This window comes from Protomyctophum bolini (genome assembly GCF_963924005.1).
Source record: "Protomyctophum bolini genome assembly, chromosome: 12".
Classification (NCBI taxonomy): domain Eukaryota; kingdom Metazoa; phylum Chordata; class Actinopteri; order Myctophiformes; family Myctophidae; genus Protomyctophum; species Protomyctophum bolini.
In genome coordinates, this window is record NC_137873.1 from 16,067,961 (window position 1) to 16,088,673 (window position 20,713).

Here is a 20,713-nt window from a genome sequence, read left to right on the forward strand (position 1 = left end):
CATCATTTTGGACCGTGGGCTATAGCCCATATCGTACGGCATACTATAGCGCGCAGTTTTTCATCATTTTTGAGGATTTGAAAAAAATGAAAAAATGAAAAAAACGGTGGGTTATAGCCCATGTTTTTTGAAATTTTGAAAAAAAAGTTAGCCTCGTTTCTCATCATTTTGGACCGTGGGCTATAGCCCATATCGTACGGCATACTATAGCGCGCAGTTTTTCATCATTTTTGAGGATTTGAAAAAAATGAAATAATGAAAAAAACGGTGGGTTATAGCCCATGTTTTTTGAAATTTTGAAAAAAAATGTTAGCCTCGTTTCTCATCATTTTGGACCGTGGGCTATAGCCCATATCGTACGGCATACTATGGCACGCCGTTTTTCATCATTTTTGAGGATTTGAAAAAAATGAAAAATGAAAAAAACGGTGGGTTATAGCCCATGTTTTTTGAAATTTTGAAAAAAAAAGTTAGCCTCGTTTCTCATCATTTTGGACCGTGGGCTATAGCCCATATCGTACGGCATACTATAGCGCGCAGTTTTTCATCATTTTTGAGGATTTGAAAAAAATGAAAAAATAAAAAAAACGGTGGGTTATAGCCCATGTTTTTTGAAATTTTGAAAAAAAAAGTTAGCCTCGTTTCTCATCATTTTGGACCGTGGGCTATAGCCCATATCGTACGGCATACTATAGCGCGCAGTTTTTCATCATTTTTGAGGATTTGAAAAAAATGAAAAAATGAAAAAAACGGTGGGTTATAGCCCATGTTTTTTGAAATTTTGAAAAAAAAAGTTAGCCTCGTTTCTCATCATTTTGGACCGTGGGCTATAGCCCATATCGTACGGCATACTATAGCGCGCAGTTTTTCATCATTTTTGAGGATTTGAAAAAAATGAAAAAATGAAAAAAACGGTGGGTTATAGCCCATGTTTTTTGAATTTTTGAAAAAAAAAGTTAGCCTCGTTTCTCATCATTTTGGACCGTGGGCTATAGCCCATATCGTACGGCATACTATAGCGCGCAGTTTTTCATCATTTTTGAGGATTTGAAAAAAATGAAAAAATTAAAAAAACGGTGGGTTATAGCCCATGTTTTTTGAAATTTTGAAAAAAAAAGTTAGCCTCGTTTCTCATCATTTTGGACCGTGGGCTATAGCCCATATCGTACGGCATACTATAGCGCGCAGTTTTTCATCATTTTTGAGGATTTAAAAAAAATGAAAAAATGAAAAAAACGGTGGGTTATAGCCCATGTTTTTTGAAATTTTGAAAAAAAAAGTTAGCCTCGTTTCTCATCATTTTGGACCGTGGGCTATAGCCCATATCGTACGGCATACTATGGCACGCCGTTTTTCATCATTTTTGAGGATTTGAAAAAAATGAAAAATGAAAAAAACGGTGGGTTATAGCCCATGTTTTTTGAAATTTTGAAAAAAAAAGTTAGCCTCGTTTCTCATCATTTTGGACCGTGGGCTATAGCCCATATCGTACGGCATACTATAGCGCGCAGTTTTTCATCATTTTTGAGGATTTGAAAAAAATGAAAAAATAAAAAAAACGGTGGGTTATAGCCCATGTTTTTTGAAATTTTGAAAAAAAAAGTTAGCCTCGTTTCTCATCATTTTGGACCGTGGGCTATAGCCCATATCGTACGGCATACTGTCTGTCTGTCTGTCTGTCTGTCTGTCTGTCTGTCTGTCTGATCCATCTAAAACGCCTCCCAACCACTTTCAGTTCAACTTTGCAGTGTCCAAATGTAAATAAATTAGTTGACGCATACAGTATGTAGCGTGCTTTTGAGCACAAAGGAGAATTCATTATATTTTAATGATATTTGAAAATATATTTCCGTACACGGAAGAGGCAAACAGATGGCATGTTAGTTACAGACTCTACGTAGCATTACAGGATTGTGGGAGAGTTGTGTGGCTTGACGGTAAACAGAGCAAAGCTGACTGACCTGACTGCTCTTATGACCAGCTTCAGGGTAGGAATCATGTCCTCCATTAGAATGTCTGCTGGGAAACCCCTCTCCTCTAAGGCTGTGTCTGGAAGGCTTCCAGCATCTGTAGTAAATAAAGCAAATAAAGGTGAATAAAAAAATGTACTGTATAGAAAATAGACTATCTACAAGCTCACAAGTCATCCCGAAGTAATTAACCCATTGTGAGCTTGTATAGATTGGTTATTTTCACTATTTTCATTGCGGTTATTTAATGTTACGGTAAATGCACAGGGATATTGCACTTTCAAACATGTTTGTAACGTCAAACTCCATTTTAACTACAGTATGCTGTGTTTTCATTGTCCTTGGTTAAGTTAGGAACGCTGGTTATATTGTGGGCAGATTTAAAAAAAACGAAAACGATGTGAGGCTCGTGGCCAACAATATATTCATGTGGCATTCATACATTCATACATTTTGGTCTTTTGAAATTACCCTGGGCAGAAAGGCTATTTCTCAACTGGTATAAAGGATTCCTAACTGCTTGTTCCTGATGTTGTTTCATTACCAAGATGTGAAAGAAGGGCATTTTTATTCTTATTTCATTAAACATGTTGTAGAGAGACTTTCCCACACCTGTTTGGCTACACTGCCATTTGAACAAAATAATGTATTGGACTGTAGCACTTGGACGTGCACGTTTGTTCGTTGTAATGCGTGCAATTTTTGTGACTTTCTTATGATCCAAAGGTACAGCACAGGTATATGACAGGAGGCCCTAAGGAATTTCCATGTTTTCAAATATGGCCCCCTTTGGTAAACAGTTTGAACACTGCTGGTGTACAGCCTAGTAGTCCTTCATGCTAAAGGCATGTGTTATTAGCGGTGGGTACCTTCAGAACTCTGGCGCAGAGTGTAGGCCTTCATGCGGAATGCGGTTCTGAACCTCTCCCGGTTACTGAATCCGGCGGGTTTGGAGTCCTTGGACGGACTCTCCTCTATGGCGTCGGTGCCGGCGGGCGGCTTTTTAGCTACGACGGCTCCGGGCCGTGTGTTGGGAAGGCGAACTCGCTCGAGTAAACTTAGCTTCTGGCTAAAAGTTCAAACAAAAAAACAGAGAGGAGACAGGAAGTGTAGTAGAACTATACATAGATACAGTACGCACATAAATACCATTGGCTGCTGTTGTTCATTGGAGCAATCATCGCGGCCGCCATATTGGCAGAGACAATCCGTGCCTCCTAGTAGGATATGCCTCGTTGTTTGTCTATGGAAGTAGGCGATCTTTCCCCTATTAAAATCATCATAACTCATAATGCATTCTTGTCTATTGAAGCAGGAGATCTCTCCACTATTAAAATCATCATAACTCATAATGCATACTAGTCTATTGAAGCAGGATGTCTCTCCACTATTAAAATCATAACACATTGCATACCGTATGTCTGTTAAAGCAGGAGGCCACTGAATTCTCACCCACATTCCAAGCATTTTGGTTTTAAATACCAGACATGTAATGTTATGCTTATACAGGATATTATAATTTCCACGTTACCATATTTGAAGACTTTTTGCTTATTTGAATGTTGTTATTTGAAACTGAGAAAAGCCATATGCCAACGTATTTGCACTTTGTAAGAAATAATAATAATGTATTTATGTATACAGAAGTATTTTCTTAATTTTCAGGTTATACTTTGTGTAAAAGCTACAGTTTACGTATATGGTAGATGTTTGACATTTTGAGACCAAACTCAGTCACCCCTTCATACTTTAAGAGAGAGAGAGAGAGAGAGAGAGAGAGAGAGAGAGAGAGAGAGAGAGAGAAAGAGAAAGGGGGGGTCTCATTTTGTCCAATGGCTGACAGTTTGGCCGCCAAAAAGACAGGTGCATGGGGAGAAGAGGAGACGAGACGAGAGAGCACTCTGGGTAAAATAAAACTCCTGTGTGTGCCTTGGAAGAGACAGCGACATAGAGGAGAGGAGAGGAGAGGAGAGGAGAGGAGAGGAGAGGAGAGGAGAGGAGAGGAGAGGAGAGGAGAGGAGAGGAGAGAGGGGTAACCAGAGACGACAGCAACCCAGAGGAGACCTCAGTAACGTGGGTCGGCCTTGCTGCCCGAGCTCCCACCACGGAGCACACAATGCTCCTGTATATGCAGGCAGCCAGGAGAGCCCGGCCCGGCAGATTACAGCGCTGAGAGCTGCAGATAATAGACGGGGCTTAAAGAGGCTCTCGCTACCTCTGACTGCTCCTCAGACGCGGCCACAAAAGGAGAGGAAAATTGGACGTGATTATCACACGGTCTCGCTCAAACGAGGCACCACAACAGAAAGTGTTGGACACACACACACACACACACACACACACACACACACACACACACACACACACACACACACACACACACACACACACACACACACACACACACACACACACACACACACACACACACACACACACACACACACACACACACACACACACACACACACACACACACACACACACACACACACACACACAGGAGAGCAGGCTTAAACCCCACTCCCCCAAGACTCTCTCTGAGTGGAGGCTTCCCAAGATGCACATGCACAGACCTGCTGCACAGTATGCACACACACACACACACACACACACACACACGCACACACACACACAACACACACACACACACACACACACACACACACACACACACACACACACACACACACACACACACACACACACACACACACACACACACACACACACAGGTTCCTGCTTGTGTGTGGACATTAAAGGTATATTCAGTGATTTCCCTTCAATAGAGTGTGCTGACCATATAAGGAGTTCCTCCCTGTCCCCAGTTCACCCCTGGGGTCAAAAAACCGTAGGTTTCGTATTTGGCTAGGTGGCCCAGCCTTCATTCAATCAGGATAGAGAGGGGCCTTCCGCCAATCATAATCGAGCCTTGGTGTGTGTGCTGTTGGCCTGTTGCGTGTCCCCCACTGTAGTGCATGTGCACATCTTGTTACCGGGGCGGACCGGGGGGTTTTCCAAATCACCCAAATCAATGAATGCTCCTTTAACAATTTTTGTTTTACCATTTTGTTTCCATTTTTTAACCGCAAGCCTAAAAGTCCCAAAAATTAAGTATATCTAAGGCTGGTAGATATTTGTCGGTTATATTTGTCGGCTCAAAGTATAAATCAAGTATAACTCCAACTCTTTTCTTCTTTTACTAACAACCGTTTCTCTTCACAATGTCTATTTCTCAACTACTTTTGGGAACCTGGCCCTCACAAGTAATACAAACACGCACACACCCCGGATGATGACATAATTGAGCCATCTGGCTATATAGCATTGGACATCATAGGAGGACATGCATACGGTAGATAAAAGGCGCTGTGGAGATAAACCTTATTGTTATCATCACTGCTGCTGTTCATATCGCTGTTGGTTTCGGCTGCGGGCCAAAGGCCAAATGCAACAGTCGCGCTCACACACCACGATGCCCAGGCTCCAAAGTTTCCCACCCACTGATCCTATGCATGTACTTAGAGCCTCTCTGTGTGTGTGTGTGTGTGTGTGTGTGTGTGTGTGTGTGTGTGTGTGTGTTTGCCGTGGCCGTCCGCCAGGCAGTAATTCAGGTGTTGGTAATTCGACGCCTGAGGCTGTCAGCGCGGCAGATCAGAGGTAGAGGGCAGCGTTGCGTAGGTGCCAGGGCGTCGTAGCCTAACGGCCGCGCTACTCCGCCCGCTAATGATGGGGGGAGGGGCCTCAGGGGACCCCCCCATCCGCCACTAGTTTCTCAACGTGTCACGTCCGGGAACCAAATGGACTCTTGAGAGTTAATCGAACAAATCGAACAAATACTCTATAGCAATGATCAGAATATTTTTTTACAATTTGAACCATTTAAAAACATTTCCATTTTAAATTTCCTTTTTTAAGTCCAAGCTGTGTTAATGTAACTGACCTGTAAGGGTCCATTTGGTTCCATTTGCATACACACTGTCGGAGTTCCAGACCCGTAAGTGTCCACTTGGACCGTTGCAGGGTGACGTGACTTGTCAGGACCAAAGGGACAGGTGGGACGTCCGGTTCCAGACGGCTTCCTTTGCATTTTAGCTTTTTAGGCTTTTAGTAACTAAAGCTTCGTTATCCATCTGACTGACCTATGGTCAGCTCAGAGTCAGGGCCAGTGCTGGACAGCAGCTAAGTGCATTTACTTGAGTACTGTCCTTAAGTACGTTTCTTGAGTATTTGTACTTTACTTCATACTTAATTGTTATTTGAGCAGATGCAGAAGCAGATCTACAATATCAAAATCACATCTTGATTTTTAGGGAATGGTAAACATTAAAGCACTTGCACCCTCCGGGGTAGAAGATGAAAGTTACATATAGTGCTACAAATTTGACAGAGCGACTTTCACCTGTAGCTCTTACAGGAGTATCTATACTTATATTACTTTGACTGAAGCACTGACTGGAGTTGAGGACCGGTTTACATAATATGACACGCTGTGCTGTGAGGATGATGAAACAACAAAGTGGTTGGGATCAGAGATGGAAACTATAGCTTAATGTCGTGGCACCACCAGGTACATCAAGAAGAGAATGTTAATGATGTTTGGTTCCAAAGTCCCGTGGAACTTTGAGAGGAGATGACGACGAGATACAGTAGCACTCAGTCAGTTTAATGAAACACGGTCATCTATAGTTACACAGCGGGTCAATGCTCCCATTGTGACAACAAGACCAGTGACATCATCATCGGAGCCGATAAGAACCAAATCACTCTTAACGACATGTTGTTGAAGTAGACACATGATCCTGCCCTCACCAAGAGAGAGTGAGATAAAATACCAAAGAAAGAAAGTCATATTAACTATATTAAAAGACCTCCATTTACTTGTAATTATCCCCGCCTCGCTCGGGCGATCTTAAACTGCCATTCATAATTGAATCGCAACTAATGGACTCGCTAATTGGATTCTAAATAAAGACCTTCGCAAACCCTCTCGAATGTCACCGAGGGTCTAATCTTTTTTGGCGGAACACATGATGGGTTTTGGCTGTTTGTGTCCGATTGGATCATGACACACATTACCCACCACTTCACCCCCCCCCCCCCCCCCCATTTCACTGGTGATTTAATACGGGAAGCTATTTACTGTATAATAGGGGGATGGCAGCCGTGTGTGCGTGTGAGTCTGACTGTGTGTGTGTGTGTGTGTACAGTATGTTGGGGGGGGGGGGTTTGGGACTTAGGCCGTAAAAGTTTTACTGTAGGTGTTCATGTTGATATTATAAAAAACACGCTTCTCGATTAGATGAATCAACACAGTTTCAGACACACGTACACATGCGCATACGCACCACACGCACGCACGCACTCACGCACACAGTGCTCGATCTGCAACGGTTCATGATCCCATTTTAATTATTTTAATGAGCTTCATCAGCGCCAAAGACTAATGAAGATTTCCCAGAATACCCTCCGATGTGGAGGGCCATTCCCCATCATGTTCTTATAAATAGCTTCCTGTATTAAATCACAACTAACTTACATAATACATCTCTGTGTGACATGCATGGGGGTAATTGGCTGCACAGAATAGACATGGATTGACTGGTGTTACAAAAGAAAATGTATACTTCATCATGTGACTATATGCAAGTATCCCCTAGGCCTAGGGTGACCAAATATTCAGCCCCTCAAACCGGACCCTTAAATCAATGTGCACGTGTGTCGTGCACGCACATGGCCAATGGCCATGCATGCACATTAATGCACGCGCACATGTATACACACCATATGGGTTACATACAGGCAACGACTGATTGACAAACATCAGCCTCATTGACATGAATTCAGACATGCAATGAATTAGTGCAATGTCTTCTTTGTTTACTTGAAAAGAAAGAACATGATGAACATGCAACCACTGAAAACTGGGACAATTTCATAGTGAATGTTGAAAAGCGGGACACATATTAGAGTTTTAGAGATATTTGTCGGGACTCGAGTCGAGACAATGGTGGAAAGAGTACTCAAGTTTTTTTGACTTGACTAAAAGTATCAATACTGCAATATAGAAATATGTCTGGAATTCAAAATGTACTTGAGTAAAAGTACAAACATATATTGGCACAAAATGTACTTAACCCATTCTGACCTGAGATCAGATTCATACGAGGTTTCCACTGGACACACACTGGTCTGATTTAACGCATTCTGACCTGAGATCAGATTCTAAAAATGTCAGTCGTTCTTCGATTTTTCAAAAATAGCAGACCTACAAGCTTGTAGATCTGCTATTTTTCAATAGCTAAAACATAACATGATGCGAACACCAAAATGGGTTCCCGTTCAGAATGGGTTAAAGTATAACAAAATATATCTAGTAACTTATCCTGGATGTCTCATTTCACAAGTTTTCAATTGAAATGCCTAAAATGTACAATAAATCTTTTCAAAATAGCCGATCTGCAAGCTCACAATGTGTCGCATTGCGAATTTGCGACACATTGTGAGCATGCAGTTCGGCTATTTTCAAATGGTAGAAATGTATAGGCCTATAGTGCTGAAGTGGTTACTGTGTGTTTTATTTTATGGTAAAAATAATCAAAATCTATGAAGTAACTACAGTTTTCAAATAATTGTAGTGGAGTAAAAGTACAATATCTGCCTCTGAGCTGTAGTGGAGTAGAAGTAAATGTATTGGAAATTGGAAATACTCCAGCAAAGGAAAAGTACCTCCAAATTGTACTTAAGTACATTGCTTTAGTAAATGAATGTACTTTACAGTACTGCTCGAGACACACAGCTTGAAACCGGGACAATCCCGGCCAAACTGGGACGCCTGCCTGGTCACCCTACATAACCCAGAGAGTGGAGATCAAAGTGTGGTGACCTACCTTGCCATGGTGTCATCTTTCCTTTTGGATGCAGAGAGATGGCGGGGGAAGAAAAATGCATAATCAGGAAACAAAGTTCAGGTAACAATCCAAATCCAGATCTCTACAGGTGTAATACCTGTTTACGGAATCTAAGTACCCCCTTTATCTAAACTACAATTTGATTATTGTATTTTGTCACTGTCCAGCAGAAACCTTCTATATTCTTAACCCATTCTGACCGGGCACCCATTTTGGTGTTAGCATCATGTTATGCTTTACCTATTGAAAAATAGCAGATCTACAAGCTCATATCGCGCCACCGAGTGGCGCGATACGAGCTTGTAGGTCTGCTATTTTTGAAAAATTCGAAGAACGACTGACATTTTTAGAATCTGATCTCAGGTCAGAATGGATTCATCAGACCAGTGTGTGTCCAGTGGAAACCTCGTGTGAATCTGATCTCAGGTCAGAATGGGTTAATCAAACTTTTCACATCCCCCCCCCCCCCCTCATAAATCATACTGCAGTACATACTATAGCGTCACACAAAAGCCTCAAAAGTAGCAGATCCACATAAGAGCTCGTAGAGCTTCTACTTTTTCTGCGTTATGATTTTTCCACCCGAAAGAGACGATAATATACTCATGTCGCATTAGCAAAGAATAATTTCCAAACGTGTTTCATCTTCCCAGTCTTTCAAAACAATTTCAGAAATAGCAAAAGCAAAAGGTTTCAAGTGGTCACCACAGTTAAGCCATCCAGTACGACAACACCCACCCAGCCCTCATCTCTGGAACAATATTACAGAATTACAGATGCAATCAGGTGAAAACCTGGTGATTATACCTCGATCTAATGCATCCCGCCATCCAGTGTTTCCACGGAAACCACTGTCTCCAATTCAGGTTAATGATAATCATGCAAACTGAAAATGAAAAATGAAAATGAAATGAGGCAAATAAAAAACAAAACGTAACAGACAGACAGACAGACAGACAGACAGACAGACAGACAGACAAGTATTTGATAACTATAACATTAGATCTGTAGAGCACAGAAGTCCTGATGTCACTCGTTCAACCCCTGGTTTGCTGAAGTTTGACCTCTATACAACATTGGGTTTCTTAAAATGAACACCAACCAGGATGTGTAAATTAAGTCACACTTCGGTGCTCTATAGTGTTGTTAATAGATGAACAAAATACACTGAATCCAAAAACTAGAACTGTAACATTTGAGCTAAGAGGCTGTTCATAGCATTGAGCTAAGGGTCTCTCTGTTGAGTGCAAAGTTGTAGGCCTATTGTACCACTCCAGAATAATGGCTTCACAACAATGTTCAACTCACCACACGTGACATGTCTCAAGACACACAAATATGCCAGAGATAAGCTATATAATAGAATAGATGCTACAGGTGAACACATTAGAATACATACCTGAAACAGGGAAGTGAGATGATAGTTTCGTAGAATCTCCACGTGGATATAAGGTCTTCCCTGATTGGATTGGTGGCGTAGTATCGCCAGGCAGACTGGGACAGGTCAAACAACATTTTTAAGCTAGTTATTGTTATTTCAGAACTGTAGAAAAAAAGAAAGGGCATGCGTTTGGGCACGCCTTCAATGAAGGCCATAGTGTGGCCTTCATGGCTCGTCCAGTGTGTCTCCCTCACCTGGATGAGTCCAGCGGCTGGATGTCTGCGTTTCTCAAAGTGCTTCTGTCTGTGCTGCTCCTGAACCTTCAAAGCCAAGCCTGACCCCAGGATGCCCTGATCACGTAGACACGCACACGCACACGCACACACACACACACACACACACACACACACACACACACACACACACACACACACACACACACACACAGGGGGGCTTGAGACATGTTTTTTCAGACAGACAGACAGACAGACAGACAGACAGACAGACAGACAGACAGACAGACAGACAGACAGACAGACAGACAGACAGACAGACAGACAGACAGACAGACAGACAGACAGACAGACAGTATAAATATACTCACTGCAGGTAGAGCAAAGAAGGACACTCCTATGAGAGCGAAGGTGCCAGCTAACAGTCTGCCAGCCCACGTCTTTGGAGTTTTGTCACCGTAGCCGATCGTGGTCAAGGTGATCTAACACGGCGAATAATGAGATTATAATGACAACATACACAGCTTCAAAAGTGTGATTGACCGATGAAATGGCTATTTCTCATATATATTTGTGTGTAAGAAATTGGTCTGTAAAGATAATTACAATGCAGTGCGTGCGAGCATGTTTGTTTATGTTTAGTTTAGTTCACAGCACAGATTACAGCATGGCTTACATTTGGCTACACTGCCTGCCTTAAACTATAGTTATGGCTGTATTGTGATGCATCTCTATGCAACTTGGTTGTGGTCCAATTCCAAAGGTGCAGTATAACAGCATTGACAGGACATCACCTGCAAGGCCTTTTCATATCTTTCAGACATGGCCCCCTTTGAAAACACATAGGAAAGCCGGGCCGGCCACTGCGGAATGTAGTGTATATGTGTGTGCCATGAAGTACCCACCAGGCCCCACCAGAGGGCGTCGGCGTAGGTGTCAAAGTCCTGGGTGGTGGGCGTGGCCGTGGGGTTGTCGGGGCTGGGCACGGCGTCCACCGAGACGTCGTCCTTCTCCACCAGGTAGACCAGGAAGGACGCCAGGATCAGCGACAGGAAGCCGATGTACCACGCCGTTATCAGTTCCTGTAAGAAACATGACCATGTCCCGGGATATTATCTATAGGGATCTATATGGGCCTCAAGCTACGTCTGACGTGGCCAACCTGATATTATCTATAGGATATTATCTATAGGGATCTATGGGCCTCAAGCTACGTCTGACGTGGCCAACCTGATATTATCTATAGGATATTATCTATAGGGATCTATGGGCCTCAAGCTACGTCTCACGTGGCCAACCTGGTATTATCTATAGGATATTATCTATAGGGATCTATGGGCCTCAAGCTACGTCTGACGTGGCCAACCTGATATTATCTATAGGATATTATCTATAGGGATCTATGGGCCTCAAGCTACGTCTGACGTGGCCAACCTGGTATTATCTATAGGATATTATCTATAGGGATCTATGGGCCTCAAGCTACGTCTCACGTGGCCAACCTGGTATTATCTATAGCATTGGTATCCAAAGTGGGGTCCGGGGACCCCCAGGGGTACCTGAGGGAGTTCCAGGGGGGACCCATCTATTTTGTTCATGTTCATAAAGTGCTAAAGTGTTTAAAGTGGTTCCCAAACTTTTTCATGTCAAGGACCCCCAAATTGACACTACTTAGCCTGTGGACCCCCATTTGAAAAGATATGCCAGGGACCCCCATAAGAGAAGACGTACACATTTAGACGTCTACAATTAATTAATTAATCAAAATTGCGGCCTGTGCCCAGCACCATGCCAAAGCTTTTCCTGCAGGAAACACTGCTTGTGGTTGTAAATATATTGTTATCCGTGTTGCGAGGATGAGGGGGTACCTGGAAAAATATCTACCCCAAAAGGGTACCTGGTCCAAAAAAGTTTGGGAACACCTGATCTATAGGATATTATCTATAGGGATCTATGGGCCTCAAGCTACGTCTGACGTGGCCAACCTGCCACACATGGCCAGTCTATGGCGTCAGTACCACATAGTATGACATCATATTGATGACATCACAGACATCGTCATGGATAATCTGAGATAGTGTGGGGACCAGACATGAATCTGCCAGTGCACATTTTTTTTAATAATTAGTGATAATTATATCTGTAGAGTAGCATATGTCAAACTTTCTCCCCTTAACTCTGACAGTGTACAAATGGAGGTCCATTTGGTTACATTTGTATACTGTTAAAGACTTGTAAGGGTCAATTTAGAACTATCTTCGGGCTGGGGTGGGGAGGAGGCCGCACAGATCGGAGAACAATAGATCCAGAGGCTGTTTTCGCCGGTACATTTGAATCCGCCCCTCTAGACCAGAAATCACACTGGCAGGGGCAGGCTAATGTAGAACCCTGAGAGTCCCTGGACCCACTGTACTGTAGGGATGGCCATGGCAACTCGTACCTTGCAGTGTGGGTAAATAGCACCCCCTGGTGCAGGGGCGTGGTATTACCTTGCTGTGTGCGTAGATGGCAGAGCCCAGCAGCTTCCAGGTGCCTCCTCTCCGGTCCATGCGCAGCATGCGCAGGATCTGCAGGAAGCGCAGGCTGCGCAGCGACGTGGCAAGCACGTTACCCTGGTTGCGTACCACCACCACCGGCACCGAGGCGATCAGCACGAAGATGTCTGAGAGGGACGGGAGACCAGGGAGCAAACAACATCATAGTTCATGTCAGGCCAGTCGCAATCATCACATCGCTTGATGTATTTAACTAAGCGCAATTATTTGGATAATAATTTCCAAGGACGTGCAGAGAATGTTAGAGGGGCAGGGGTTGACGTTTGGCCAAAGTTTTTCTTTTTGGTCCAAAAATAGCTGATCGACAAGCCTGTAGATATTATAACCACACCTGGAGATCTCTATTAGATTGATAACTCTATACACACATACAAAACTATGGCGAGGACGTCACAATTTAACATAAGTGGATGTACTCAAGAATGACGCAGGAGCGCAAAGCACCAATGAGCTGGCCAGGTGTATGGAGAACCGGGATGACTGGAAGCGACGATGGAGGGCTTGTCTGAGGATGACCTAGAGATGGCACCCATCTTTGAAGTTCAGGAGTTTAGAAATGGAAATGTATTCTCTTGCTTCCATGGTGCGAGTACAGCATGGAAAGGTGGACATTTGCATATCTTTCAAATGCTAAATTCATGGTCCGGAGAGGGCACTATTATACAGATGGGTAATAGGACAGGGTATTCCTTTGATGTCTAGTGTGTGCACATGCCTGATCGTTATAATCACACTTTCTTTCATCTGTATAAAAGAAACGAACAATGAAATGAACATAAATGTCAAATTTCCGTCATTATCATACTTCCGGTCGGTTACCTAAAATGCAGAGTGGTTTGCGAGCAAACTTGAGCCTCCCTCGCCATCCTTTGTATCGACAGCAGCAGCCAGCCGACCAGATCCTCAACACAAACTCTCCTCCAAAGACGAAGATGGTGAAGGTCTCCTGAACTCATCGAAAAACATATGTTGGGACAAATAAAGATAATATAGTCGCTGTCCAGCAGAAACCAGATAACTTGTGATCAAACAATGCAGGTGTCAATAATCACTATGTGTGCGTGCGTGCATGCATGCTCAATTCACACAGCCTTAATTCACACACAGTTTTTCATGTCCACAGCACTCTTGTACATGTGAACTTCACATGTGCAAGAGTGCTGTGGACATGAAAAACACGACATGAAGTGATGTGCTGTGAGCTTGTATATTCGCTATTTTTGAGAAATGATCATCGCGCCTGTAGCAAGTTCAGTCAGGAAACTCAGTGCCGCTGCCAGCGACCGTTCATTGGGCCGCCTCAGCATCACGTTCTCATTCACATGATCACTCAGCCAATCACAATCATTCCATCTTCATACCTGCTATTTAAACTGGAATTTTGCTCTGCTCACACTGATCCTGCTGCACTGCTGCTTAAACCTTTTCTGTTCACCCTCCTCCACCCCAGCTACCACCTGTCGTTTTCGATCTGCTGTTAGTTACGGGGGATTCGGAGTCCCTATGGTTGGACTGATGCACTTAATCTGAGTACCTAAAAAGCAGATCCAATTCATCGCCAAACCATAATAAATATATTGCTCATTTTATATTCAATAAATGTATATTCCATCCATGAGTTGTCCTGACTGAACCAGCTGTTCTAAATACATCTTAAGAGTTTTCTGAAAAACCTGTGAGTGCTGTGGATGATATAAAGCCCTAGCCCTACTTGCAAGAGTGGCACATGCACAGAAAGCGGTGGAGATCAGTCTGGTTGTTCGTCACATTAGCCGATCTACACGCACACAATGTGCTGCAATGTGACTGTAGATCTGCTCGTTTTTGGAACTAATATGTTCCTCACAGGATATGGATGCTAGGGTTAGAACTGATATGTTCCTCACAGGATATGGATGCTAGGGATAAACAATAATGATTGTCTCAACTCACCAGTATGACCAGCCAGTGTGCTGATACCTTCTCATGCTCTTTGAACGTGGTCAATATGGCCAGGATGAGACATCCCAGTACCACCAGAAACCTGCAGGAAAAACACACACAAAAACAACTCCATGAGACAACCCAGAAGCCTACTAGTAACTAGTAGAAACCTGGAGAAAAAACACATCCCAGTACAACTAGAAACATGCAGCAACGCATTTCCAGCTTGTAGATCTGCTTTCTTTTTTTCTTTACACATTTTGAATTTGAACCCCGAAAAGTAACAGTTTTGGACATTCCACCAGACAGAGACAATGTAAAGAAAGGCAAAGAAAACACAGGCACCTACAGTATGTATTAGTATTGCAGTATCAGTCACCAGAAAAAAAGACGGGTGATTTCAATTAATTTAACATGGCTAAAATGAATATCCAATATCGAAAAACTCAATCGAGCAACTTAAAAACTGTCCAGGGTGCTCACAAAAGCCTGAGTAGATGATGAAATGACCAAATGTTTTGTCACATCGCTGTCGGCAGAAACCTTGTAATCTCCATAATTTTTTCCTATTATTGTCCGCAAATGAATCCTACTTTGTCGTATAGTGTCAAGCAAAAGTAGATCTACAAGCTCACAACATCAGGTACTAGCAAGGGCCCAAGTGTGAAGGAAACAGTTTAGTTAGTTGTGGCCTATACAGTTCCACCAGACTGCAACACTGCACTGTGACCACTAAGTGGAGCTAAATATCTTCCCTTAGGAAAGTATGACACCTAAACAGTTTGCTACAGGGGAAATGAATGCTAGAACCTGACAGTACTTTGATCTGTGTTTGACTTTGATCTGTGTTTTCTGCTGCAAGCTATACTTTGTCTGCTTTTGCTTTTAACTGTGTTTTGTGTCAACAGTATTTTGTTGTACGGCGACCTTGAGTGCCCTGAAAGGCGCCTTATAAATAAAACATATTATTATTATTATTATTATTATAGTGCGTACGCCCAAATAAAGCGAGCGTGTCAGTTACTGCCCATCTCAACATTATTTTAAACACAGGAAGAAGCATCTTCTACACCTTTAAATGAAGTCTGATATTGTCAGCGTACTGTATGTGGATCATTTACAGTTCTTCTGTAAGACAATATGTCTTTGAGCGTTACATTCAGCTATAGGTTTTCACTTTTCACAACAACCTCAACGCACTCAATTAAACCAATCGTTTGTCACGTCGTTGCTGGATATTTGAATTAGTATCAATAAGCTCTGGGTGTTTTGAAAAGCAAAGAAAAAATGTTCAACAAACTGTAACATACAGTATGAATTCATTACAAGGTGTTGTCCGGCTGCACAGGGTTATTTAGGGTTCACCTGTACTCTGTGCTGTAAGTGATGTCTTATGTTGTTAAAACAAGTGTTGGAAAGCTCTACACTGTGATAGCAATCATGATTGCTATAGAGCAGTGGGTTTCAACCAGTGGTCCTTGAGGGGGTTCCAGGTGGTCCCTATCTTCCTTAACGCCTAGCTTCTTTAACTCTTGAGAGTGTAAAATGTTTCAATTTACGCTCTCAAGGGTTACATTATTGTTAAACATCTGCATTCATTATAATTTACAAGAAGTCTACACAATTAGAGCTATTGTTATTTTGACTGTTATCTCTCTTCTTCTTATCCAATGATAACAATATTCTTTAGTTTTGGGTCTGCAAGTCTAAATCTCATCAAATGGTGGTCCGTGGCTCAAATGCTGAATAATGAATGGGCCTTGATATGAAAATGGTTGAAAACTGTTTGTTCAGTAACAGGGGTCTCCCTGTCTCTCCAGCTGTTTTGTAAACAGAAAACAAATGTTCAGGTTGGGATAACGTTTTTATCAAATCAGGACAGAGAACTAATACAGGATAAACAAGTGCAATTACTTTTGGTTGATTTGTAATGATCAAGAAACCTGAGCATAATAAGGTTGCATGCACCTGTAAGTAATAACTCTGGTAAAATAGACAATATAGATGAGAAAACATTGAGATCAAGGTCTCTTTCTCAAGCATTAATTGATTGATTGATGTTTTTATTGATCATGAAATAGAATCATACTGTACAGTATGTAACATAAATACGTCTGTAACAAACATCTGGGTGGAGGTTTCCACACGACAGAGACCACATTATAGGTTAGCCCCATAGCAAGACAACAATTTGATCCACCAATGAGATGAGGATACGTTTGACTGGAGGTCCGTATGCTTTCATTTCCTAGATTTCCAGCTGACTGCACGCATTCAATTACTACCCAGAGATTGAAACACACCAGGATTATCTGAAATTATCCAATTTATTCCACCGGAATATGATAAATTAGCCTGAAAATCCATTAAATTCAACCAAGTATCTCTCTCTATCCATCTCACTCTCTCTCTCATGCATGTGCGCACGCACACATGCATGTGCACACGCACATTCTCCAACAGTGTGAAGGCCACTTAACATTTAGCGAATGCAGCCTGTCTAACCAACAACACCAACACCAACACCAACCAACAACACGCACACACAACAACACGTTGTTGTGTGTGCGTGTGTGTTCATAGCTCTAGATATGGTCCTGTCTGTCAGATGAATGTAGTATTATGAACCGTAACCTTTACACTTCACAGGAGATACCCCCCCGCACGCACGCACACACACACACACACACACACACACACACACACACACTGTATCATGCAATTATCTGTGCAGCACAGTGTGTAAGAGTGTGTCATGTTCATATTTGTGTGTGTGTGTGTGTGTGTGTGTGTGTGTGTGTGTGTGTGTGTGTGTGTGTGTGTGTGAGAGTGTGTGTGAGAGTGTGTGTGTGTGTGTGTGTGTGTGTGTGTGTGTGTGTGTGTGATATTAGAGCAATGTTGTTTTTTAAAAGGCCTGCTGTTATGAAAGCATTAGTGTTATGAGGAACACAGTACAGGAAGTTCAGTCATAAGTGCTTGAGCGTCCCAGATTGCAATCTGTGTGTGTGTGTGTGTGTGTGTGTGTGTGTGTGTGTGTGTGTGTGTGTGTGTGTGTGTGTGTGTGTGTGTGTGTGCGTGCGTGCGTGCATGCGTGCGTGTCACAGGCCACTAGTATTATCCACAAATAATGTCTAAATGTGTCTTTCAGCTCCCCTTCAGACCGTAATAAAAGAACCCCGGGGCAGAGGAAGCGAGAAAACACAGACAGCACAGATTGAGGCGTCACACCCATGTATGTACACACAGTACATCCATTATTATTATATTATTCTCGGGTGGAAACCTCATATATCCAATTGGGTTACTTTTCAGGAAATAGCAAAATAAGAACCCATGTTTCTATGTAGTTATATGATATAGTCACAAGCATATTTTCTTTTTTCTTTTTTACTAAATCTTTATCCCACTTTTTTTTTTAACTATCCCTTTTCACCCAGTGTCAATTGTGTAATAATAGTAATCCTAGATACACTTCCTCTGCCAAACTGGGGAGAGCAACGGACTGACCGCATGCTTCTTTCAATGCATGAGGAGTCCAATCCGCTTCTTTTCATTTTCGTGGAAGGAACATGTTATTCCAACCTGCTCCTTTCCCCTCCATCAGGCACCCCGGCTGACCAGACTAGCATTACTGCATGTTTTTTTTGTGAGGGTACCTACCCTATAGACAAATTCGCAAATTCATGGTCGCAGCTTACGTATTTCCTGTAGGCGGAGCCGACATAGCTGCGGGGTAAACCCACACCTCAACATCATCATCATCATCATCGTCACCTTTATTTATACTCGGAAATACATTTGAGGGCACTACTGTTGAAGCAGCCTAAAGGTTCAACCCGATGTTCTGGGCATCTTTGTAATGTTAGTGTAAGTAAAAAGCAGGTAAAAGAGTAACGTTTGAGGCAGACTAACAGTCACTCTACAGTTAACTGTAGTAGAATTGGTGCGGGTTTACCCCTCAGCTATGTCGGCTCCGCCTACAGGAAATACGTAAGCTGCGACCATGAGACCCGTTTCTGAATTTGTCTATAGGGACACGAGGAGAACATGCAAACTCCAACCAGAAAGGCCTTTCACCGACCGTGTGTGTGTGTGTGTGTGTGTGTGTGTGTGTGTGTGTGCGCCCAGATCGTCCCCGGCGGGAATCAAACCCAGGATGGACATTCTAGCTGTGAGGCGACAGCGCTACAACTGTGCCACCATGCAAGCTCTTGTTCATACTTTTTATTAGGACAAACCTAATCACTTTAATGGTTTAATTTTAGCTACCGTAGACACACGGTAGCTAAAATAGACATATGTACACGCTCAGACACATCTCGATCTGATGTGTTGTGAGCTTGTAGATTGGCTATTTTTTTATAGAATAACGTGTCAATTGTTTAATTTTTATGTTTTCAAATACTTCTGTGTGTTTGACCGATGGACTTGCTGTGTGTATCAGAGGACACAAGGGTGTGTTGTGCCAAGTGTGAAGTCGGTCAGTAGGGCAGTTGTCCAGAATTGAAAATAGACATATTTCTCCTGGATAGATACAGGAAATACAGGAAAACAATAAGCCAACAACCTCTTAAAGAAGTGTCTTTGCAGCAGAAGGTCACCGGTTCAAATCCCTGGTGTACCAGCAGAGAAGATGTGGGCAGAGCCAGTGGATGAGTAATGCTCCCTGTTCATCCACTGCCAGACTACCCTCAAAGTGCCCTTGAGTTCTTGATGTGTTCTGTCTTTTATTCCTTCCCTCTTTACTCTGTCTGTCTGCCTGTCTGCCTTTCTGTCTGTCTGTCTGTCTGTCTGTCTGTCTGTCTTTCTGTCTGTCTGTCTGTCTGTCTGTCTGTCTGTCTGTACTACTACACCGAGGCCCATCCGTCCACCCATCAGGCTCAGTGTGCTCAGACACTAGAGGACATTCATATTTAATCAGACTACAGGAACATATGCACACACTGACAGAGAGGTGTGTGTGTGTGTGTGTGTGTGTGTGTGTGTGTGTGTGTGTGTGTGCGTGCGTGCGTGCGTGCGTGCGTGCGTGCGTGCGTGCGTGCGTGCGTGCGTGCGTGCGGTTACCCATGAAGGCAAGGCTTGATTCTGCTCAAAGTGAACCAGAGCATGGATAATAATTCAATACAAGCAGAGGATGCAGCTAGCAGGCGGCTACAAAGACAAACACAGATGTCTATTGGACACATATAGGACGGACCAGGGACTTCAAAGCCACGAAGTTAAACTTAACCCATTAGGGTTGTTTGTTTCCCTCCCTTTATTTATCCAGTGGTCTCATATTCTGACCAGTTCAGTCAGACAACTCAAGGAGGATGTAATATATATATTTATTGAATATAAGATAATCAATGCAATATATTTATTATGGTTTGGCGATGTATTGGATCTGCTTTTTAGGTACTCAGGTCAAGCGCATCAGTCCCGACCATAGGGACTCCGAATCCCCCGTACCTAAAACAGTAGATCCAAAACGACAGGTGGAAGCTGGGGTGGAGGTGGGTGAGCACTTTGTATACAGCAGCGCACAGTATACAATAAAGCAGCAGCAAGCAAGCAAGCAAGCAGGAAGATGAATGCAAAACCTTCGGTTAAAGTAGCCGGTATGAGATTGGGTGAGCGTGTGATTGGCTGGGTGAATCATGTGGATGAGAGCCTGATGCTGCGGTGGCCTGATGCTGCGCTGACTGAGGTTCCCTGACTGAACTTGCTCCGCGCATGTCTACGACAGGCGCAAATGCTC

General features: G+C 43.0%; 1 protein-coding gene across 1 annotated transcript in view; it reads right to left on the reverse strand.

The window, feature by feature from the left end:
- The window catches only part of kcnq3 (potassium voltage-gated channel, KQT-like subfamily, member 3), a gene marked incomplete at both ends in the record, with an annotated part of 181,907 nt that overhangs the window by 56,383 nt on the left and 104,811 nt on the right, over nt 1-20,713 (reverse strand). Inside the window, 9 exon segments of the mRNA XM_080778909.1 lie at nt 1,962-2,067; nt 2,840-3,039; nt 10,281-10,375; nt 10,517-10,612; nt 10,867-10,977; nt 11,401-11,577; nt 12,985-13,157; nt 13,870-13,996; nt 14,983-15,073. Of these exon segments, the coding sequence (XP_080635035.1) occupies nt 1,962-2,067; nt 2,840-3,039; nt 10,281-10,375; nt 10,517-10,612; nt 10,867-10,977; nt 11,401-11,577; nt 12,985-13,157; nt 13,870-13,996; nt 14,983-15,073 (1,176 nt within the window).